The 23,949-nt window shown below is 45.8% G+C and overlaps 3 protein-coding genes across 14 annotated transcripts in view; 1 reads left to right on the top strand and 2 right to left on the bottom strand.

Annotated features, from left to right (window-relative positions):
- The window catches only part of evi5a (ecotropic viral integration site 5a), a 60,591-nt gene extending 57,941 nt beyond the window's left edge, over positions 1-2,650 (bottom strand). For 2 of the 6 annotated variants that reach the window (XM_064341790.1, XM_064341788.1), the window contains exon 1: positions 2,155-2,385. The gene's annotated coding sequence lies outside the window, so the exon portion shown is untranslated. Of the gene's footprint in view, positions 1-2,154; positions 2,386-2,509 lie in introns of those variants that run through there. The other 4 variants (XM_064341792.1, XM_064341791.1, XM_064341786.1 and 1 more) reach the window with 3 other exon arrangements.
- Positions 2,651-3,826: 1,176 nt separating this feature from the next.
- rpl5a (ribosomal protein L5a) lies at positions 3,827-11,519 on the top strand. Of its 3 annotated transcripts, none has more exons than XM_064341806.1 (8): positions 3,827-3,845; positions 5,546-5,615; positions 5,822-5,937; positions 6,363-6,497; positions 7,690-7,892; positions 8,343-8,520; positions 9,659-9,747; positions 11,352-11,519. In XM_064341806.1, the coding sequence occupies exons 3-8, from the start codon at positions 5,899-5,901 to the stop codon at positions 11,452-11,454; spliced, it is 747 nt and encodes a 248-aa protein (XP_064197876.1). In that variant the 5' UTR covers positions 3,827-3,845; positions 5,546-5,615; positions 5,822-5,898; the 3' UTR covers positions 11,455-11,519. The 3 variants fall into 3 exon arrangements, with proteins under 3 accessions (XP_064197876.1, XP_064197875.1, XP_064197874.1); XM_064341805.1 differs by lacking the exon at positions 3,827-3,845 and adding an exon at positions 3,945-3,963; XM_064341804.1 differs by lacking the exon at positions 3,827-3,845 and adding an exon at positions 4,769-4,923.
- A 2,379-nt stretch (positions 11,520-13,898) lies between these two features.
- Positions 13,899-23,949, bottom strand: part of dipk1aa (divergent protein kinase domain 1Aa) — a 32,818-nt gene continuing 22,767 nt past the window's right edge. For 4 of the 5 annotated variants that reach the window (XM_064341803.1, XM_064341800.1, XM_064341799.1 and 1 more), the window contains 4 exons: positions 17,649-17,783; positions 15,933-16,040; positions 15,658-15,834; positions 13,899-15,342 (listed from right to left, as the gene is read on the bottom strand). In XM_064341803.1, coding sequence (XP_064197873.1) covers positions 14,530-15,342; positions 15,658-15,834; positions 15,933-16,040; positions 17,649-17,687 — 1,137 coding nt within the window. In that variant the 5' untranslated portion in view covers positions 17,688-17,783 and the 3' untranslated portion in view covers positions 13,899-14,529. Of the gene's footprint in view, positions 15,343-15,657; positions 15,835-15,932; positions 16,041-17,648; positions 17,784-20,898; positions 21,795-23,949 lie in introns of those variants that run through there. The other variant, XM_064341802.1, reaches the window with a different exon arrangement.

The raw sequence follows: 23,949 nt of genomic DNA on the forward strand, positions 1-23,949 counted from the left end.
GAAAAGTGTGACTCTTTACTCCATTAACCCAACCACCACATACACCTGACTCTGTAATTTTCCCTTAGGTCTGCTGTTTTATGAGGGGGTGCATCACTGGGGACTGGAACTGGAACTGCGAGCAGAGACACACACCAGTCTCTACTTGCCAAATCCGACAAAAGCTGACAATCTTTGTTCCCCGGACAGAACTGCCAGTGTCTTGTTAGATAGTGTTTCTCACACTTCCCACTGACCTGTACAGCAAGCTCAAGAAATAGGCAAATTCCTGACATTTATAAGGATACATGACATTTTGTCATAGCCACTAATGGGGGGGGGGGGGGGTGCTAAATCTCAGTTATTCCTGTAATGAGGGAGGACAACTATTCAGTTATTATATTTGGTCATCCCCATTTCATCCCATGGGAAACAGATAAATACTGCATTTTGTGTGCGTCTGTGGGGGGAAATTGATAGTTATGGCATTTTCTTCTTTTCAAAAAGGATAATATAGGCATTGAAGTGGGCAGACCGGTCCATTATTCCATTATTCGTACCAAACCGAGATGTGGATGAGACAAGATCAGATATTCTGGCGCTGCTTATATTTTATAATTGGCCCCATGAAAAAAGCCCAGCTATAACACCACCTGTCAATAAACGATTACAGAGTTATGTGACAGCAGAACAATGTACAAGGTTTCAAACCTTGTTTTTGCTTGATCTAAACTACCACCTTTTTCCTGATACGTCAGGTAAAATGAACCAAACCCTCAAAATATTTTACTAAAGTCTGCTATTTTCCACCATTCTAGCCTACAGTAAAAAATAAGCTACAAAGGTTAAAGTAGTCGCACATATTTGTATCATTATAGATCAATCACTGACGGCAGTGTCCTCGCGAAGGGTAGCTACGCGGTCATGGACAACGAACACGTCGGGCAATCACAGCCTCTATTCACAACATGACCCTGAGCAGTCTTGTGACTTTAACGAGGAAAGAACGGCTATTCACATTCATTTTATTCATGTCAAGGTAGATAGCAGCCTTTTAAAAACAAAAGACAAATGTCGTGATTTCGCTCACCCACCGCCCCTCCTCAGGGCTAAATTTCTAAAGATTTTCTGCAGGAACTGCATTTATTGGCAAGCCTGCAGTTCTGCAGGAAAAAATAATAATATTCGCTCTAGCACACTAAACGCCACACTTTACAGTTTTGTGACCTGTAGCCTACTACCCACATGGAATTTGAAAGCCACATTCTAATTTATATCACAAAGTAAATGTTATCAACAGCAATTCAAGGCGATTGTGTCGCCACAAATAAAATGTTCGCACCGCATGCTTGGACACAGCCACCAGTTCTGCCAACTGTAGATGAACATAATCATACAAAATAGACAAACGCGCATAACGTAATTGTATTAACTTGCTTAGCTACCTACAAAGACTGTTTCAAATTTTAACAACCTCCTTGCTGCAGTTTGCAATTAAGACTGATTACAAGGCACAGGACCTAATTTACTTTGTGCTTGCCAACATTTCACTAATACATTTATAGAAACTGACACCGTATGTAGATGTATTCTGGACGCAGATTATTTCTATTATCGTGTGATTAGCAAGTTTTATCACAAAATCAACGCACTAAATCCAAATGATAACCATTATAATTGCCTACAGTTGCTTAAAATACCCATGATAGCTAGCTACTATCTCGTTATATTAACCATCTTTAACAATACCAGCTTGATTGTTGCAGATGCTAACGTTTAAATGGCATTGTAATATTAAATTATCACAATTTAAAACAGTCAAATGAAATGGGACTGGGCACCACGCGTGTTTCCCCAAAATTCTGAGAGTGAGCGAGCTAGTCACCTTCCAGTGTCGGCCATCTCAAGTAGCTGTACTACAGTAGCCAGCAAGCAAAACTGTTTGGATGTTGGTGTTTTCATTTCGTTCACCAGTACTTTTATTCACGCGAATTTATCAAAGAGAAACACTGCAAAACAGTATCGTTTAACTAATTATGTCTACAACAAATTGCATAATGACTCGTGAGAGGAATATGGAGAAAATGCAGAAAAAGAGACGTGTGCTAGGAAGGCAAGCAGCAGCTATTTTCGGCTGCTTTTCCCAAACTGAAAAAACGTCTGAACTCGACTTACCTTGGAACCGTTTTACAATCCACGAATTTAACCATTAACTTTCAGCAGGACAAAGTGCGATCGAATTGCCTCCGTGACTGGAGTGCCAATAATATTACTCTTAAACCCCGTGTTCGAGGTTTATGTTTAAGCCGCGCTGAGCGTTCGCTCACATTTAACACCCCAAACCCGTGAAACTCTCTTTGACCATACACTGCAGATAGTAGCCACGAACAGCTTGAGCCGACGTCAGACTAGCTTCGCACGGGGCATGCGCTTCAGTTAAAGGGATGCGCGCTAGTAAGGGTTGGGGAGAAATCAACCCGCAACAAATATTATGACCGTCTCTGGCTGTGTGTGCAGAAAGCCCACTCACCCCATGTAAGTCTACTCCACTCACGAGATCTGGCTTATAGTTCAGTGGACGAATTTAAATCACAATGCGTTGAAGACCTTGATTCACCTCTCGATGTTTGTCAGCCAAGTCTTTTCCTAAATGTATTTGCAGAATTCAGACATCACAGGGAAGCCTGCCTCCTGTCGAGGAACGACACTAATCAGATCTAGACACACTTTTACTACGCCTTTCAGGATGAGTGACGACACAACTATGTGAGGCTTGTCTACACTGACGCAGACGCTTTGTAGCTAAAATAGAAAGCTAATTATGTAGGACAAACTATTCTAATTGTAGCACTTTTGGCACAGCATCAAAGTTAAGGTCATCTTTCAGTTGTGAACTTTGGTGATTTGTGCTAAGTTTTGTCGCGCCTCAAATAGCGCGTGTGTCGAGTCACTAGGCTGTGTTGTTAGGTGGTGTTGCTAATGGAGATGTAATTTTTATCGTGTCAAATTCTTGACTGGACAGATAGGCTATATCAGCCATGAAATACAGAAATACAGCCATCATACTTGTGGCAATTGTATTGTTGGCTTAATAAATAAATACATTTGGGAATAGTTGCATAGTGGAAAATAAGAGATGAGTACATTTTCTGAAATCATAAACATAAATCGACGGACATCGATTTACATCTTCCGTCATATTTCTGACGGCATTTTCACGATTAATTTAGCTTTATAATGAAATGTCAAACTCGTTACGATTATAATGTCTATACTTACTGTAGTGCTTGCTTTACAGGAATCAAAGTGATTGAATTACACTTTATTGAATCAAACCCTGAATAGATAAGCCCACTTAAGCTTTGATTGGGGAGCTATTGTATTATTTAGGCTACTGTTGTTTGCGGGGTACAGTCAAGTATCCAGGATTAGTTACAATTGCTCTCTGTTGACCACAACTGTGTCACCAACCGTTTTCTTGATAAACGCATTTCAGACAGGACTACTACTTCATCTTATAAAAACAGCGCTATCGGTAATGTAACATGGGGAATGTGTGACTTTGAATAATTGTTGAAGTGCACCCTCTGCTGGTACTTTGCAAGAAAAAAAAAACGAAATCTTTACACATGCTTGGGCCTGCCCAACCCTATTCCCAGAGATATGCCGTTCTGTAGGTTTTTGCTATAACCATGCGAAGGCTAGAGATCTCATTGAGCTGCTAATTTGTAGAATCGGGTGTGCCAAATTAGGGTTGAGATGAAAACTTAGCCTACTGGACGTTAGTTCTCCAAGAACAGGGCTGGGTAGCACCTGCGCTAGGGTCATATTCCGGTTAATTGCAACGCGTCTCTCTTTATATTTGAGTAATGGATTTCAATTCGTCTTTGGCTGTTATTCGCTGATGTTATTTGTTATCGTTTCGATTTAGGGATATCGCTTCAATTCGACCCAATTCAGTTTGCCTTTAGATCAAAGAGAAAGGTAAAAGTACCATGTTCACATTTTATTTGTGATATATTGAAAACATAAAATAGCCAAAAAATATTTTAGCTGATCAAATTAAAGACTGAGCTGAATAAGTAGGCTTCTAATTAGGTTGTTGTGCACATTTAAGTTCTTTCATCATTGTTTTCCTAAACTTCTTAACACTGGAGGTATGGCTTGTAGCCATTTGTTTTGTCTTCAAATTCTTCATTATGCTATCTACCAAATGGTTAGTTTTTGTGGCCATGTGACTGCACTTTCACCAGTTAGGAGCCTATTAATTCACCTCAACGTTTAATTTGATCATTTAATAATTGTTACCTCTTATTATATAATTGTTTGCGATATAGGACAATAAGCACAATGTGAACATGGGACTTTTATTCTTCAAGGCATGCATGGCTATTTCTAACATAGGTATGGCTGAAGAGGTTAAATAATCCCTCTAAACATGAAAAGCAAATGATTAAGGAAAATTTGCATCTTATTAAAATTCTAAGATTGCAATTATGGTTGGAAAGAAAACCTACATATACAGTGTTCCCCCAGGGCGTAGTTCGGGAGCCACCATGCTTGAGTCATTCATGTGAAAAGCCAGAATTCTACTCTAATAATATAGATGTATATGTATATATTCATTATCTAAATAATTCGTCAGTTATTTTACGAAACTTCAATAAAGAAACCCAAGACTTACGTATATATTACAATACATATCTATTTATTGAAAATGGATTGTAATATAATAGTTCATTGTACTTTTATCAACGGATGACTCGAAGTAGTTTATCCTCCAAGGCCGAAGGAGGCAGAAGTCATTTTAGTGATTGCAGGAAACAGTGACTATGTACGGGACATGCGCAATACACACATTCTTTTCCCAGTGTAGCATAGTTATTGCCTCAGTCTGTTGACGCTAGTCTCCAGACTAACGGGGGTCGAAAAAACAGCGAAATGGTCAGTAAATCATAATAATATATACCAATCGGAATAAATAAGAGACATATCATAGGCTCTATTTATTTTCTTGTTTAGATGCAGATTGTAAAATACTTGGATGATGTTAGATGTCCGATTGAGCTACTTTCGCCGGCCAATCTTCAGCGTGGCCTAACTTGCACGTTTTCCTTGTATTGAATCTTATAACTCCAGAGAGAGGCATGCGACAGCTATACCAAACATGTCTTGTTAACTTGTTGCCGTTTTGAGTTGTGGTTTGGATACTTTTGAGTACATACCCTTTCTGGTATCCGCGGCTAACATCTGTGAGCAGGCTAGACAGAATTGACACAGCTACCAGCTAACGTTGGCTAGCTAAACAAGTTGGCTAAAATCATCGCCATGTTTGATTTTTGACAACACTTGAAGTGAACTCCAGATGTGATTTAACACTTGCACATTTGTATAATTGCACACGTGTTAATAAAGACATATCCTGCCTCTACATTGCACGGATGTGCCAACGTTAGAGTATGCACGTAATTGGCTTTAGTTTAGATTTTTAGTAAAGACGACTTGCTTGCTAAAGTATTACCACATTTGCAGCTGTGAGTATCTCATGAATGTATTTTCTCTACAGGGTTTCGTTAAAGTCGTGAAGAATAAGTCGTACTTCAAGAGGTACCAGGTGAAATTCAGGAGAAGGCGAGGTAAATATATTGTCGTTGTATTTGGCTGACCGTTGACTGATACATGTGGCATCATGTAACACGTTATGTCGTTAACAGTTGCTATTGTGCGTCCAATGTTACCAGTGATGTAGTTTTGGTCCATTTGAAATGTCATCCTGTATAGTGCATTTGATTCTGATCAAGGTGGGAGTTTTGTCTAATGGCTGATGTTTGTGCTCATTCAGAGGGTAAAACTGATTACTTTGCCCGCAAGCGCCTGGTCATCCAAGACAAAAACAAATACAACACCCCCAAGTATCGGATGGTTGTGAGGTTCACCAACAGGGATATCATCTGCCAGGTGAGAGTGCGTCTGATGTGCGTGTTGCTTCTTGTACTAAAGTGTGTGTGAAGTATGTACGCATGAAAAAACCGAATGCCAGGCAAAACTGGGTTGCATGGGATACAACAAAATGGTTGTTACAGCAGTACTGATGTAGAAGTTCTTTTGTATGTCTTGACTGACATTCTGTCAGTCAAAAATGTTCATGCGTTTTAACTTAACTTAAGCCCTGTTACCCCAATAGTTCTCTTGTGGGAGGACAGATAATGACCGTATGCCCAGAAATCTCATATACAAATTATGGGAGATACGGTTGACAACATGTCAGTTTGGAGGCAGCTGGGATTGGTGGCGGTTGAAACCGCTACAGAGGAGCTGGTCCTGGTGTGTGCATGGTGCGTATGCTGGGAGGATGGCTAACTCTGCTGCCCGCTCTGTTTCAGATCGCCTACGCCAAGATCGAGGGGGATGTGGTCGTCTGCGCTGCCTACTCCCACGAGCTTCCAAAGTACGGGATTGCCGTGGGTCTGACAAACTACGCCGCGGCGTACTGCACAGGGCTGCTGCTGGCACGAAGGGTAAAGACCCAACCCCGTCCCGCCCGAAACTCACCCCTCTCCTCTTTGGGGTGTCTGCACAGCGCTGATGTCTGAGGGGATCGGTACATCGCGACCTTGGGATATTCGCGCTCTGTTGTTTTCGTTCTGGTGGATTGGGCGCCTTGGCGGTCCGGCTGTTTTGCTGAAGGACTGCTCCTCTAATGTCAAGCCATACCTGCTGAAGTTGGAACGTGAAGGACTTATTTTTGCCATTTTTGTCCGGTGTTTTCAGATCTGTGGATTAATTGTCAAGCATGCATTTACATTTGAATAGAATCATTCTGGGATGACTGGATTGGAGGTTTTGTTTGGGACAATGGAACATAGTTTGGCTTAAACTTGCAGAATTTGAGTCGTAGTGCCTACCTGATGACTCACCCTGCTCAAGCATTGAGTTTCAGTCTGGTAGTGGGTCCTGACAATTTTAGGCATATGATTGGGCTCTGCGTTGCCTAGAAACACAGGCTCAGCAGGATTGGCCCTTTATTTAACCAGGAGTACCTCCTGATTGGGTAACTGCACTGACTGCCTGAAGTGCACACATCTGATTGAATTACAGGGAAACTGTGCTGGTGGACTGTGGGGTGAGGGTGTGAGCTGGTAGCACAGTCAATGGAGCTGAGCACATGCACGTTTGCGTTCTCCAAAGTTAGGAGTGATGGGGCTGGCCTGCGTATACATTTGGACATTCCAAAAGTCTTTAAAAGTACCAATGCTGATATCTGTTCGGTTGTTGACAAAATAGCCGATCAGCAGCAAGGACGTACAGCTTCCACATGATTATGTGATGGGCTTTTTCTCAATCACACAGAAGCCGCAAGGTCTTGCTGTTGAATGGCTGTGTTATCAACACTCAGTAGATAAGTGGTGGTGTTTTTTTCAGGTGTAATTAAAGAGAAACAGATAAAAGGAAAGACAATACACCACATAATGACGATGCTCGTTACCGCACCTAGTAATTATCATTGCATTATATTGCCCAGCCTTAGAAAAAAGTCATCAGAAGGGGTTACAACCATGTACGCCAACTTGAGACACCGGATTGTATGAAAAAACTAGAGGCACTGCTAAATGTGACCAGTTAGGAAATGCTGCTTGTGGTATCTTTATAACGGGTAGTTTGGTGGGTGAAAGGGTACTGAGGCCTATCCCATTCCCCCCTCCCCCCCAGCTCTTGAACAAGTTCGGTCTGGACAAGGTGTACGAGGGCCAGGTTGAGGTGACGGGCGACGAGTTCAACGTGGAGAGCATCGACGACCAGCCCGGGGCTTTCACCTGCTACCTGGACGCAGGACTCGCCAGAACCACGACGGGAAACAAAGTTTTCGGCGCCCTCAAAGGAGCGGTAGATGGAGGCCTGTCGATTCCTCACAGGTAAGAGTCTTGGGATTGTTGCGTAGTTCTCGTTGGACGTGTGCTCTAGCAACAGTCAAATGTAGTCTAAGTTAGAAGTAGTCAGAAGTGTCTGAAGCACAGTTTTTCAGCAGCGTGACAGCAGGTCATTCACAGTCAAGTATTTTTAGAAATGTTGAAAATGCAGCTGCCTCCCCCCCCCCCCCCCCAATACACTTTTGGAGGTGAGCTGTGATGTTCATTTTTCCTGTTTGCATTGCCACTTTCTGAGCCCGATAAGGACAGCAAGTCTGGATTTGCAGTTTAAATCACATTAGAGGGTAACTTGAGGTGCTGTGCTTAATAGATTCCTTTCCTTGACGGCTCCATTTAATGGCATTAAGAGAGGCGCAGGAGCTCGGTAGGAGACGGGAAGCCATTGCTAATGCGTCTGCAGACGCGGGTAAACTGACACGGCCTCTGATCTCCCAGCACCAAGCGGTTCCCCGGCTACGACCCGGAGAGCAAAGAGTTCAACGCAGACGTCCACAGGAAGCACATCATGGGCGTCAACGTGTCCGAGTACATGAGCTACCTGATGGAGGAGGACGAGGACGCCTACAAGAAGCAGTTCTCCCGCTTCATCAAGAACGGCGTCACGCCCGACATGGTGAGCGGCCCGCGCGCAGCCAGCGGCGCGTGCGCTCGCGTGCGCGATTAGCAGCGCTGTAACGATACAGCGGGTCCCGATCGATGTGTCGGGTCAAAGGGCAACGATCTGATCCAGTCAAATACATCCGTCTTAAGAATCATAGCACAAGGCTTATTAAAATGTCCATAATCTTACGGTGGTTTCCTCTCTGGCAACACTGCCAACATCATTGTTTGTGTTTCTGATGACCTCATCTTCTCTCGCACTAGTGCCGTTTTTCCGTCTGTTAAACGGGATGGTAATTTTTGTGCACTCTCGACCTCGTTTTGGTTGTGTGTTCATTGTAATAAGATTGTGTTAGCTGGATCATATTTGTTGATCTTTTCTGCCTATATCAGATAGTTTTGCATCGTATTGTAGCAAGATTTGTGTTTTTGCCAGATAACTAATCGCAGCTTCAAATTGGAAAGCCTGAGGTTTACTACCGTAGTAATTAGGCTCTCTAGTGTACCATGTCGGTTTTGTAATTTTCCACTGACAGAATAGCACAGTTTAAGCTGACAGCACTGCTCGATCATGTCTGCTTTGGGACTGTGCAAACTGTAGTTGCTCCTCGGTCTGCTCGGCTGATGTAACCTTGCTTCAAGACAGGGCTGAGAGCAACGTGGCTGGTTTCACACTGACATGGGAGAAGCCGCAGCAGCGACCTCTAGTGGTGGCTTCCCTGCAGATGCTGCCTGGAGTGGATGTGCTCTGTTGGTCCTGGATTCCAGAGTGTTCAGTTCATTGACAATGTACAGTTGCTAGGCCATCATGATATGCATACACTGATTGTGGCCTTATGTAAGCTTTTATGTGGGTGATATATATAGCTTGCTTGTGTCAGTGCTAGTTCGTCAACAATCCTGAAAGTGACTACTTTAGGGGACTGGTATGGAAGTGTCTCACATATTACTGTTGGAATGCACCTTCTTACTGCACCATTTGAAATGTAGGTTGGTGTGTGTGACGTCAAACAGAATTTTCAGTAACCAGCTGGAACAGGCTGTGGATAAATCCACACGTCTGTTAGCGTTGATTAAAACTGAAAAGGCTGGGTGTCCTTGGGCTTTGTGTTTGAGCTGAAAGAACAGTCCTGGATGTGTTCTTCCTGCAGGTAGAGGAAATGTACAAAAAAGCCCATGCTGCCATCCGCGAGAACCCAGTCCACGAAAAGAAGCCCAAGAAAGAGGTCAAGAAGAAGAGGTGGGTTTCTGTCTAATGGATATTTGTCCCCTGTGAAACTAAGTGGAGTTCAGTTAGCCTCCACTGGTAGAGAATCCAGTCTTTCTCCTAGGAATGGTCATCTGTGGCAGTGTGACATTTTTAATGTAGTTTATAGGCAGCTGTGGTAACAGTAGCCATTACATTGTTGACTGTGTAGTTAAAATTGCGATTATGGACCAGATGTGTTCACTTAGGGCAAACGTAGAGTCTGGAGTTCAGCTCATCAGCCTTCCCAGTGACTAACTGTACAATGCATATTCTAGGAGCCAGGGCTGGTTTAGGGTGTATTTTGTGAGGGGCAAAAACAAGAGGCAGAAGTTAGAAAGATTGTGACTACATTTTCTTTTCCGAATCGCGTGTGATAAACGCAGAGCACTCATCACACCGCGGTAAACGCTTAAAAAGAAACGATTCTGTAGAAATGGAGCCAAAACCAGGGCAGCAGCCTACAACCGCTCTGGCCCTGTAGACGGTGTTCGTTGTGCCGTTCCATTAATAGTTTACCTGTACTTGACCCCTTTACAGAAGCAGTTCTGCAGTGCTGTTTGTATAGAAAATGAAAAGCAAAGCCCGTGTTTACTTTAGCAGGGCCTGTCCAACAGTGCGAACCAGAGACTGGGGGAGAATTGGAATCCAGAAAGCTGGCAGGGTGCCTTTTCTCTTTGGCTTTATTAGAGAGCTGCTCCTGCCAAGTGGAAAAAAACCCCCAAAAAAACCAGGGGAGATCACATTTTTAACAAGATGGTGGATGACCCTGCCATTACAAGAGACTGCTTTTTGGGGAATTTATTTCTAATTGTATGCGTTGTGGTCTTGGGTCTGTCCAGATAGCCAGCAGAGAAAGTGCTGCTTGTCGGAAATTTTTGCTGGTCTGAACTTCAGTTGCTCAAGTTGACTGATGGTTGAGTTCATTACTTTTGCCATCCTGGCTGTATTCAACTCTGGCTAAGAGGGCTATAGCATGCAGTGTGAACTTCTGCACACAGTGTTTTATTGTAATTGGCAAGCTAGGAGTAGACGTGAACTGGTAAAGCAGATCATTTCAGGATGGAGTATTCAGCATTTTAATCGGCTTTAAAAACATCCGATTACATGTTAAGCATTTAGCAGATGCTTTGGATTGGCTTGATGCAGTTTACATGCAGCTGGCCGTTTACTGAAAGAATTCAGCTCAAGTGCTTTGCTCGAGGGTACAACGGCAGTGAGCCATCCGGGAATCAAACCCGCAACCGAATCCCCTAAACACCCAATTCCCTGACCGCTGTGCCGCACTGCAGCAACTATTACTACTATCTTTAGAAATAGGCTGTCCACCATCTTTAAAAAAAAAAAAGGAAATTTAATGCAAATAAGTCCCGGCTGTCCTTCTGGTAATGGATAGAGCTTTCTGCCCGTGGTGCCAGTTACCTACTTCTCGTTTTAAGGGCCTGGTAAGTGGCAGCGGCGGATAAAAGCAGCGGAAAAAACGCGTCGAAGCAGAGGCGCGGAGTTCAGCCTCGGTCGCGTTACTGACCGCGGGGGAAAGAAGCTCCCGCTCTGTTTTACCGTCGCTAACGACCGCTAACGGGAGCCGTGTGTTGCAGGTGGAACCGCGCCAAGCTCTCGCTCGCTCAGAGGAAAGACCGCGTCGCTCAGAAGAAGGCCAGCTTCCTCCGCGCTCAGGAAAAAGAGGCCGACGACAGCTAGACCTGCACACCCCCCCCCCTTCGCAAATCAGATGCTTTGTTCTAATAAATCTATTAAAAAAAAGACCTGATGGGTGTGGTTGCTTTTTGGACTTATGCGAGGCGTATTTGCATAAGAATCGTTTCCTGTGCTTTTTTTTATTCGGTCTTAGAGAAGGACGAGATGCCCATTATAGGTCCTAGCTCTGAAGCATCTGGTGGTGTGTGGAAGAGATGCTGCATGCGAGACTTGGTGTCTTCCCACAGGGTTTGGGTTTTTCAGGGACTGTTACAGACCTTATTTCTACATGAACATTGAACATTACAGGCATTTGGCGGACGCTCTTATCCAGAGCGACGTACAACAAAGTGTATAACCATAACCAGGAACAAGTGTGTCGAAAACCCTCGAGAGAAATACCGTTCCAAGTGCAGGGAACAACCGCACAGTTTAACTTGGACCCTGAAGGTTAAACTGATTAACACTAACATTACATTACAGGCATTTAGCAGACGCTCTTATCCAGAGCGACGTACAACAAGTGAATCAGTTCAAGGTGCAGAGGCGCAAAAGAAAAACACTAGAGTGAAGTAAAGATCGTAGTACCAGAAGTGACCACATAGATCAGGACTCCAACCCTGTAGGGTAACCTGTTCAGCAAACACACAATCCTGCCAAGTACAAACTAGCACTGAAATCACATTTGCCTAATCAGAATCCGACAAAAACAATCCTGCCAAATAAAAACTAACGTGATCGCATTAGCCTAACTAGGTACATTGAGCTAAACTATAGGCTAGGGAGGGGTGGGGAGAGGTGCAGCCTGAAGAGATGAGTCTTTAGTCTGCGTTTGAAGGTAGTCAGATTCTCGAAACAACAGCAACAACGCAGTCTATGCAAAAATACAAGCAGTAGTTAAGACACGAGTAACATTACACTAACATTAACTAAGTCAACTACGAAACGGCTGCCTAGTTACAACCCTAAGCTTACAGTCAATTTAGAGATTACAGGGAGGTAGGGAGGGATGGGGAGCGGTGCAGCCTGAAGAGGTGATTCTTCAGTTGTCGCTTGAAGTGGGTCAGGGTCTCAGCTGTTCTGACCTCCATGGGGAGGTCATTCCACCATTGTGGGGCCAGAACAGACAGGAGACGTGATCGGGAAGCGCAAGTGCGAAGAGGGGGAGGTGCCAGGCGTCCTGAGGTAGCGGAACGGAGGGGTCTGGCTGGCATGTAGGGTTTGAAGATCTTGTGGAGGGATGCTGGGGCTGATCCCTTGACTGCCTGTTATGCTAGGACCAATGTTTTAAATTTGATGCGAACACTATAATCAACTTCATTTAAAAAGTCAAGACTTCCACTACTTTGAAGTTTCCAGCTTCATACTTGACCAATCAAAAGTTTTTAAGGACCTATGGGGTCCTTGTCAGTACTGAGAAACCCATTTACAGCAAAGCCCAATTTTATTGCTGGCACTCTGCAGCCAGACTGTTTTGACAATTTACCATCTGCACTTGCTGTGTGTTTTCAGAGTCTGTTTTCATTTGCTTTTCAATAAGTGCCCATTAGATGGACTGGAGAGGCCTGTAAAAAAAACTGCTAATGGTTTGATAGCATTTTACACGTTGAAAGCTTGTCCATTTCACCAGTCAAAACATCACATAAATGAAGGATAAATATGGCTGTTACACATCGATCCCTGGTCAGTGCCCACTCGCCCATCACAATGTTTCCACTTGTGAATATGCTGAAGCCATTCCTTTTATTTGTGCCAACGAGCATTTAACCACCTTACAAGACCACTTTAGATTTCCGCTTTGGGAGCTTTTAAAGGTAGACACGACACCCTGATTATAGCTGCCCAAGACTACTAGCTAATGCTCAAAATGGCTTTGGACCAATGAAGAGGATCAGTCTGAGCAGATTGAATCTGAAGCTACACCTATATGGACAGACCAATAAATGGAGAAATAATCATTGGTATTGAGTGGAGTCAGTTACGCTGTGAAATGAGACAGACAGCTCTGTATGGACCAAGTTGTCCATTTGAGCGTGGGGAGAACATGTGCACGTCTCAACCCTTACGAACTGATGGAAGAGACAATTCATAATCTGGGATGAAGATAATCTGTATAAAAAACAGATTTCATCTGAGATGGGACACTGAAGGCAGTTACAAGATTGCATTACATTTCTTGGGGAAATTAAAAAGGTTTATCCTGATCCCTAAACATTTTAGTGGATTCGTGCATGGTCAAGTTAAACCCAGAATTCATATCGGATAAATGTTTTGATGAGGTGCTGTCAGAGAAATTTCTGAATCCTCTCTTTGTTTAAAATGAATACTGGTAAGGGTTGCTGAAAGTGACCACATCTTGAATTTCTACAGCACTGATATCATTGCTGTAACTGATCAGCAAGGACAGTTGGGCAGGTTTGATTGTTAGAAGTTACATTGGAGACACATTGTGTTGTACATCATTTAATGTGCAAATTCATCATGCTACTTCAAAATTTCAAGGTAAACATAATTTTCTGGATTGTTACAATTCATTCTCATACAGCAGCAGTGGCCTTGAGCACAGAGTGTACTACATAGTGGTTCCTCGATTAAAAATTAACGAAAACGTTACGGGAACGTTGTACTCGCGTTAACAGAGAGACTAACCAATGAGGCAGCAGCGCCAAAATGCTGCAATGAACAAATACACTTCCTTCAGAAGTGGGGAAAAACCACGTTCCTTCGATTACGGTGCAGCGGATGCAGGTGAATCATTTTGTGCTGTCTTGAAGGCACCCCTTTTTCTTCTCTCCCCAAATCACACCCACTTGGAGCCAAAATCGCTTTTTTTATGGCACAATCTAAAAAAAAAAAACAACAAAAGAAGATGGCAGACGTAAAATCCTTAATGAAAAATGTACACGGTACACAAACAACAAAGAAACAAAATAATGCCAATGCATTTTTTTTTGTTGCCCCCCCAACCATGATTGTAGTTTTTTTTCACCAGTATGTCGGCTTTTCCTCCCAATATTTCCAGAAAGGCCTAAGGAGGTCAGGGGCGAGGGAGCGACAGTACCCGTCCAGCGGCCTTCATTAGGAGTCCTTCGTGTAGGAGATCTTCTTCCACAGCAGAGTTTTCAAGTTGTTCAGGATAAGCGAGTGCTCCATCTCCATCTGGTCGCTGGTGCCCTTGAGGGCCATGCAGGAGTACAGCTGCTTCTCCAGCTCCTCGCGGATCTCCGACGGCGCCCCCCGCAGGAGGTAGTCCTTCAGGGCCAGGCAGGCCTTGGCCAGGTTGGGCTGGACCACCTCGGGGGTGCAGCGCCTCTTGGTGAGGTCGCAGGAGGTGCGGCAGTCGGCGCCGAACACGCAGTCCCCGTCCTCGCCGCAGCGGCGGTCCCGCATGGCCTCCCGCAGGCTGGCCTCGGGGACGATGCGCCGCATGTCCACCATCTTCAGGTCGTGCTTGTCGTTGTAGCCGAAGTTGGCGGCGCTCACGTCGCACATGAGGAAGTTGCCGAAGGTGCCGTGGAAGACGTCCTCCACGAACTCCAGCAGGCCGATGGAGATCTTGGCCTTGCGCGGCCAGGACGGCGTGAACCACTGGTCCATGCTGCGGCGCAGGCCGGACGGGATCCACAGCTCCAGCAGCCAGGGCAGGCTCATGCCGTACAGGGAGGTGTACTGCACCTTCTCCGTCACGTACAGGTCCCCGCAGAAGCCCAGCAGCTTGGGCGTGTGCTCCTTGTCCTGCAGGATGATCATCAGCAGGACCTCGTTGAGCTGCAGCAGGGCCCAGGCCGACTTGGCCTCCGGCAACGAGATGTGGCCGTCCTTGTTGCCGTCGGCGACCGACAGCACCAAGGATGCCAGGTCCAGCAGGTTAGCCTGCTCGCCCACCTTCGCCTGGAGAGAGAGAGAGAGAGAAATAGAGAGATGGAGAGAAAGCAAGACAGTGAGAAAGAGAGAGGGTGCAAGAGAGGACACAGAAAAAGCATGGGTTGAACATCCATTTCAGTTTTTTTTTCAGGCCCACAACTTCAACATTCATCTATCGGTCACATCACCAGCAGCTCACCTCCACTGTTGACTCAAAAACACACAGCTAGTGACCATAGGCCATAAAAAACCTGTGGGATGACTGGTGGGAGGGTTGTAACCACAAACGCAGTTAAATCTATTGACTTGTTAAGCAGAAACAGCAGGTGGGACTGTCCTCACCTTCAGGTGGCTGAAGACCATCTCCTTGAACTTCTCCACGGAGGTGCCCTTGGTGGGCTTGTCGAAGAGCGCCGCCTCCTTCCTGGGCTCCATCTCCGCCCCCAGCTCGTAGTGCAGCACGTCCCCCATCTGGCACTTGACCACGCCCTCCAGGTCCCCCCAGCTGCCCGTGTACACCTGCGAGCGGGATGGGAGGGGATGGGAGGGGGTCAGTTTGAGCTGCTGGCCACTGGAGGGCAGAGGATTTGGGGAAGGGCGAGCATCGAGCCCCTGACCTGGTTGTTAGGTTTGGTGGACAGGCACTTCCCCAGGTACAGCGTGTCCTTCTCACACAGGCTGCTGCAGGCCGAGCCATCGATCACTCCCTTCCTGTATTTATCACACTGACAGGGGCATGGGGGTTAGAGCTCTCGCACACACACACAGACACAAACACACACTCACATGCACAGAGACACACTCACGCACACACGTGCACACATGCGTACATACAAACATACATGTATACACACACAAGCGTGCACACACACACAGCCACTTCCACTAGCTCATTCAGCTTCACACAAGTTCAGGCCAGCCCTGTACTGCATCACAGGAAGCTGTCTAATGGTATATTGACAACACCGTGGGTGGGTTCTGTCAGCTACAGCAGGAAGTGGCGATACTGCCACAGCTCACAGTCGAGTCCGCAATACCACACACACTCGAAACGGGCTTGAGTCCGCAATACCACACACACTCGAAACGGGCTTGAGTCCGCAATACCACACACACTCGAAACGGGCTTGCAATTCGATTTTCAAACGCCTCAATATCAATCAGTGAGGGAAGAGGCGTCTGTTTTTTTAAAGGTGAATTTTAGAAATGTTAAAATCATGCTGTAAACGGACACTGTGCGGCAGACGGAGACCGTTCTTTGCATCATCTCACCAGTAGGTGGCTCCGTTAATCCACACGCTCCCGCTTCTCAATGTGTGTTTGTTACAACCCAAAGCGTACATCTCCACACACCAAGCAAACGCATCTCCTCACTGACGGGCAGAAAACCACAATCAGGCAGCTCGGCGGGCGTCGGTCCACGAGCGCCACCATTCGGCCCGCTCTGTGTCTGAGGCCAGGCGTTGGGGAGACGACCATCTCCCGATTCTGCGAAAGAGGGGCGGCGGGGGTGCCAGGGAGAGGCCGCTCCGCGCAGAGCGGGGGCTTTGGACAAAGAGAGCCGCCGGGGGGGCCGACGGAAGCCCGACGCGGGACGCGCGCTCGGCGGCCAGTCCGGGACGCTGCGCCCATCCCCTCCGCGGGGACGGGACAGGAGCCTCCTTCATCCCACCCCCTCTACCGCAGGAGCAAAGCGCCGTCTGGTCTGGTCCGCGAGCGGCTCACAGCCTCGCGGCCCTGTAATCCACTCTTTGTCGCTGGAGTCCCTGGATCTCCCAGAATTCACGCTGGCGAACGGGGGGAGGGAGGGTTCATTGCGGGCTAGTACCGGATTTTCATGCTTTCATGTTTATCTCCTAGAGGCCTGGTGTGGTTGCGTCTGTACATATTTTGAATTTGTACTCCATTTTCTTGGTACTCATAGCTACTGGCACTTGAGTGATGCTGTATCTGTACTCTTTGGCATGAGAATGCTGTAAGCCAGGTCTGACAAGATCGCTCCTATTAATCATGTGAACGCACACGTTTCTCCTACATGGGATGCTACTCCGGAAAAGAGTCTTCTAAATGAATGTAATGTTAAAAAAACAACCTTAGTGGGGGGGGACGGGGAGTGTACACCAAGATTCTTTGTATGAGGTGGGCTGGTTACAGCAAGAAACTAGCCCACATCTTGAAAGGAAAGATTACTCTTGATAGGACTTCTTAAGAAATGCTTAAGAAGGAACTGTAGCAGTTAAAAAAAAAAAACTTTCTATGAAATATCGCCTAGGGCTTTGTAATAATTTGTTATGAGAGAGTGAGAGGGACCGGAGCCTGTGCCGGCTACTCACGATGGTGCTCTTGCACTGGTGACCGCGGCACAGCTCCATGTAGGACGAGTACTGCACGTACACCACCCAGCTGCCCACGAACACCGCCAGCCAGGTGAAGAACAGGTACTTCACCCTCAGGTAGGAGATCCGAGCCTGCAGAGGGGGGAAAAGGAGGTCAGGCGGTCAGAAGGTCAGAGGCGGCCGCAGGGAGGCTCCCGAAACTTCATAAATGGGGAGCGCTTCGGCGGTTTCAATAACGTTCTTTCAGGAATAACAGGGACAAGCTTTTATGAGCACAATGTGCACTGATATCCAGGTCGCCTATACGTTGACTATTCTTTGTTGCCATCTCACCTGGGATGAGGAAAAACAAGACCGAAAGAGAAAGAAAGCCCCAGCACCCCACCCAAAAACCTGTTACCCAAGAGCTTGCCATAGAGGGCCACTGTCCCACACAAGCAGGTTTCTTCATTAAACAGGGCTGTAGTCACTTCTAATTAGGGATGTGTGCTATTTCAAATAATTTTATATCTGAATGTTTCTATGGTTCCCAAGGGTGAATATTCAAATATTGATTCCGTGTTCCCAAGCACACCATTAAATTCCAGTCCTTTTCAGTACTGCAAATAAGGACTACAAAGACTTCTGCGTTCACTCGGACCTTGAAGCAGAAAAATGAACAAAAAATCAAAGCAGCATCTTCTTTGTGCCAAGGTTCCGGCTCTCCTTGAATTCCGATAAGATAAATGCAATAAATGCGAGTGTTTAGTTTCTCCAGAAGCATTTGAATGCCGTTCCAGGAAATAAACCAGTGATCTAGCGCTCAAAGTCAAACCTCCGGCTAACGACAAATGATTCGCTTTCATCGCTGTTTTCAAACAAGCAACCGTGTCATTTCCACGCTCGCCTCGAACAGGCCAAGCCGGCGGGGTACACTTCCCTGTGACACGCAGTAAAATGGCCGATTTTACGGTTGGCTGAAAGCCAATGGCAAGCTGCCACGGTTTCTGGCGGTGGTGATTATTTAAGCGGGGTACAAAGTTTTTAGAAAAAGGCGGCTCCTAGCAACGGGAGAGGGTAAATGCTGACACTGTTACCCCAGGTCACACGGCACTGTCGACTGACTGGCCGGCCACCTGAATGCTGGGGGGGAGGGAGGGGGAGGGGCCTGCGTGTATGACAAAACGCCGCCTGGGTGTCTGATTGACTTGGATGCGGTGCAAGGCCTCGCTCGGAGCCGCGCAATGAAATGACTGGAATCCACTGGCGCTGCGTTTACAACCCGAGGCCAAGGCTCGGTCCAGAATAGCTGCCTCTAAGACCATTACATTAGTGCTTTTTCCAAGCTTTGAAATAAACTGGCCACACAATGACAAGATGGCTGTGGCTTCCTTCAGTTCATAATCTGCTGTGACAGTTAAGATCCCCCCTCACACCAGACGCGTCCCTCTGGAAGCAATGCAACAACTGCACATGCGTGTGGAAACTGAACGACCAGCTGGGCCGATCAGGTTTAGTGAAACCATCTGCAGTGCTGAATGAAATCAGCTCTGACCCTGCCTGAGAAGCAGTTCATTAGAGCCAGGTCAGGACAGGGACATTAATAAGGGACTGATTTAATGAAGTCCTTTAAGCCAGGGCCGAAACAGATTCTGGTCACCTGGAAACAGGGGTCATGTAATAAACGTGCTTTTGATCTCGGAGATGATTACAAGGGGAGCACAACGACGAATGATAAAATAAACACAACAACGGAGGCCTACGTCCTTTTCCAAAAGTTAATCTATAAATAGCGTTAATATGGACGTAGCTGCAGGAGAGCTTAGTGCTCACGTCAAAAAGAACTGCAGCATTCTTTCAGTAGACGAGTGAAACGGTGAGAGCCTCTCTGACAGCCGCGGTGAACGATTCAGAGAGCGGAGCTGGAATGGTTGTGGGGTCAAGCTGGCCTTGTGAGGCTTTAGAACGGGTCTGCAGTCGAGGGGAGAACGCACCTTCACCACTCAGACGGCTTCACGCCATATTTAAACCTCAGCTTTAAAAATCACCCCAGCAACCGGCTGCTGCCGTTACGGCTGAACAAAGACGAGGGTGTGCATGCGTCAGTACTGCAAATATACAATGCTGTGTGAAGATAGAAGATGAAATGCCTTTTAGGCATATAGTTAAACTCTACACTTATAATTGAACTCCACACTTATGCATGTAGTTGAACCACATATAGTTAATACTACAGATCCAAACGATACTATATATTAAATAAATTACTGAACCATAAGAATCGCGCAGCTGTTAAGGTATTGTGAACAGTCTATCAAGCTCAGTCGGATGCTGTTGAGCTCATTAGCACACCATTCTACTTGCTCAAGCATATCACTGTTAGTTCTGAACGATTAATTCATCAAATTGACTGTCAAAAATACGGATTCAATATCTGAATTTGTAATTTTCCCGAAAACTTGAACGTATAAACAGAAAAATGTTTCTTTGAAGCATAAAATGTTCTCCCTTGGTAGACTGACTGAGCACACTACGAGGTTTATTTTGTGGAGATTATTTTTAAAGAACAGCAATTAAACGATACTGTTCATGCGAGTCATGTAATATAATCTTCTTAAAGGGGAGGATTACTGGAATAAACAGCTTTGCATACTTTGTATTGCCTTTGGCACGAGTCCATTCTGTTGAAGTATGTCTCCTCCCTCGACTTTAAAAATATGGCTGAAATTCAGTTTTAATTGACCTCGCTTGTTCTATCTGGAGTTGAGTTTTACTTTCACAGATCTGCAGGCACCCGTACTATACAAGTGTCCCACTCAGCCTAATTGTCAGTTTGTCCAGAGACAAATTAGCATTTCTGAATCATCATAGGACAGGCATATTTTACATCTAAAACAGTCCTAATCAGTCCTCTTCACAATCTCTACCAGAAGGATGAAATTTTCGTTACAGAACAAAAGGACTGATTTTACAAATTAGTTTAAGGTTAGCCTTTCATTTTTCAACACTTGACAAAAACATAATTGCAGAAGATAAAGCAAAGTTACGACTCAAGTCTTGACGGTTAACTCCTCATTATCATCCACCTAAAATATTAATATCTTTTTTCATAAGGCAGAGTCATTAAGTTCCATTTAATTCCCAGGGCAAAAGCTGTGCAGCCTACACATTTGCCGGTATCACAAGTTCACCTCCCCTCTCCTGCAGTATCCTTACACTCTAAAAGACTCAAGAATCTAAAAGTCGCCATCATAAAAAAAGCTCCTACCTTCGTTTTTAATTCCCGTCCATAAATCGGCATCTTTTGTGTACAGTGTCTCGCGGCTCAGTGATTCAAGTTTACTCTAGTCACCATGCAACGAAAACCAATGTCATGAAAACGAGCCTTGATTTCCTGAAAAGACAGCAATGACATACATAATCTTGGCAAGGTTCACTTCCACCTTCCAAGAACCCAGTCAGACAGGCCGATCAGCTCGTCTAGATATGACGTCATCGCTGGATTCGTGTACTAACGATTGTTATCAAGTATGCCATTAGAGTAATATAAGAGTATTCCCAAGCCAGCCTGGGTGCGGGTCAGCATTAATAGCAGCTCCAGGCTTTGATGAGATCAACAGTGTTTTTCGCGCCGCGTCCCCTGTGGACCGACTCGACGTTCAAAAGCCAGGAGCTCCGCAGATAAAGAGCCTTCCTGCATTCAACGCTGAAATCAACGCTGGCAGATCGCAGACGGCAAACAGCCAAAAACGTATCCGACCCTGCCCAGCGCGAGTACCTAGAAACCCGCAGTTAAAAATACAATATTGGTAGATCAACGCAAGCCTGGTTCGTGTATTCGGCTCCGGAGCACTGGATAAGCGGCAGTTTCAAATTCTGCTGCGTGACAGGAACTTCTGCACTGAGTTAAACGATCAAGGTGCAAAATCCAGGGCAAACACTACAGCGCGTTATGCCTTAAGCCCATCAACAACAAAAAAACAAAAAAACAAGACAAGACTGAACTGTGATTTCTACAGCTTAATGTAGGTCTGTATATAAATAGATATAATATAGAGCTGCTGTAAACAAGAGGCCTTATAAAATATGCAGGAAATTACCCAGATAGCAGAACATAAATAATGCAGCTAACAAGTAGCGCAAGTCTGAAGCTAAAAGCAGCAAAGTCTGTGTAAAAGAGGTACTGTATCTGTAGTCATAGGGGGCCACAAGTCTTAAGATAAAAGCATAAAGTCTGCGTAAAAACATATCTGTAGTCATATGCGGGCATTGGAGTCTGAAGCTAAAAGCAGCAAAGTCTGTGTAAAAGCAGGTACTGTATCTGTAGTCATAGGGGGCCACTGAAGTCTTAAGATAAAAGCATAAAGTCTGCGTAAAAACATATCTGTAGTCATATGGGGGCATTGGAGTCTGAAGCTAAAAGCAGCAAAGTCTGTGTAAAAGCAGGTATCTGTAGTCATATGAGACCATTGATGGAGTCTGAAGCTTAAAAGCACAAGTCTGTGTAAAAGCAGATACTGTATCTGTAGTCATACGGGGCCATTGGAGTCTGAAGCTAAAAGCTTACAGACTGGGTAAAAACAGGTACCTGTAGTCATACGGGGCCATTGGAGTCTGAAGCTAAAAGCTTACAGTCTGGGTAAAAACAGGTACCTGTAGTCATATGGGGCCATTGGAGTCTGAAGCTGAAAGCAGTAATGTGTTAAAGCAGGTATCTGTAGTATTATTGGGCCATTGAGACCATTGATGGAGTCTGAAGATTAAAGCACAAGTCTGTGTAAAAGCAGATACTTTATCGTGTGGGGCCACTGAAGGACGGCACATGCTCTGCAACCACACGCGAGTCCCCCATACTGACTGGGGTTCAGTCCCCACCATGGCACTTTCTCAGCTGTAGTCCCTTCTCTGTCTTTTACCCTCTCTGCTTTGTACTGGACTGAAAAAAGCAAAAATAAATAAATAAATAAATAAAATAAAATGAAAGGAGGGGAGACTGTCACACTCTCTTTTTAAATAATTGTAATCTGCAGGAACAGATTTTGGTGGGAAAAAAATGTGCTCCATACCTTTTGACGTACGAGACACAAGCTTTTTGTGGAGACCATAAGACAAATTATGGCTTTTTGTGCTTCAAATCATAATCTGTCATTGAGGCAAATCCATTTATTACCCATGTGGCTGCTATAAAAGCAATTAAAGTTGCATTACAATAACAGGAGCGAAATGCGACGAGGTTCTGGGGAACGTTATTAGCAGCGGTAATTACCCACAGCTTTTTAAAATCCCATTTCGGCACGACTGTCATGTTCCACCGAGCGAACAATGCGAGAGGAAACGTGCTTCTGCGGAACAGCGCGAGTTCGGCCTGACATCTCAATCGGCCTCGCGCGTGAGCCGTCGCGGCCAGAAGCGCTGGAGACGTGTCGCTCGCGACACGACCCGGGCGCATCTAAACGCGACCGCAAACGAGTCCGCCTGCGGGGGGGGGGGGGGGGGGCGGGGGTTGGGCTGAGTGGCGGGGGGGTGAAACTGAGGAGGGATTGCTTTTCGGCCCTTTGGCGGCCTGACATTTCTAATCAGAAATCCAAGACCGCGACTTACAGTGCCATTTCTTTTGTTGGCCCGGAAGAAGAGGAGCGGGTCATTGTGAATGTAGCGGAGAGGGTCCCGGGCGTAAAAAAAAAAAAAGAGTAGCGTTTCCCCTGTCCATTGTCCATTGTGCGCGCTGACAGCGATAAGGATCACGGCCACTTCTCAGGGGCCATGAGAGCGCAGGAACCGGGGGGGGGGGGGTTTCAGAGCCACGGCTCAGTCAAACAACTCTGTCTCAATTTGCCACTGGTGCAGACTGCGTGCACACTGGAGCTGAAGATAACAGGGGTGACGGGGGAGAAACAGAAGAGGGAGGGAGAGAGGGAGGGAGAGAGGGAGAGGAGGGAGAGAGGCTCTGAGCAGGAGGCAGTTCTGAAAGTCTGAAGGCGCCTGTGGATCTGACAGCTGGGAGGGAGGGAGGGAGGGAGAGAGGGAGAAAGAGGGAGAAAGAGAGAGAGTGAGAAACAGGCTCCTGTGCTATCTGAGCCTGCAGACACTCTGAGTTTCTCTCACTGGAGTCATCCGCTTTATGATTACTCTACGCGCTGCTTCTGCTACGTATGCTGCTGTGTGCACGCGCAGCTGTTGTGTCTTATTGATGTGTGTATTGTTTTGTGCTTGACTCGGGTTCAGCGTGTGTGTGGTGTGTGTGTTGTGTGTACTCAGGGTCGAGTGCGCGTTGTTGTGTCGTGTTGTATGGTGTTGTGTTATTCCGTTGCGGCGCGGT

The sequence above is a fragment of the Anguilla rostrata genome, chromosome 6 (genome assembly GCF_018555375.3).
Source record: "Anguilla rostrata isolate EN2019 chromosome 6, ASM1855537v3, whole genome shotgun sequence".
In the NCBI taxonomy this organism is placed as follows: domain Eukaryota; kingdom Metazoa; phylum Chordata; class Actinopteri; order Anguilliformes; family Anguillidae; genus Anguilla; species Anguilla rostrata.

Excerpts from the sequence above, each read along its gene's own strand:
- rpl5a (XM_064341804.1), top strand. Across the intron at positions 8,521-9,658 it reads ACGGCGTCACGCCCGACATG|GTAGAGGAAATGTACAAAAA; the intron begins GTGAGCGGCCCG and ends TTCTTCCTGCAG. Across the intron at positions 9,748-11,351 it reads AAAGAGGTCAAGAAGAAGAG|GTGGAACCGCGCCAAGCTCT; the intron begins GTGGGTTTCTGT and ends CGTGTGTTGCAG.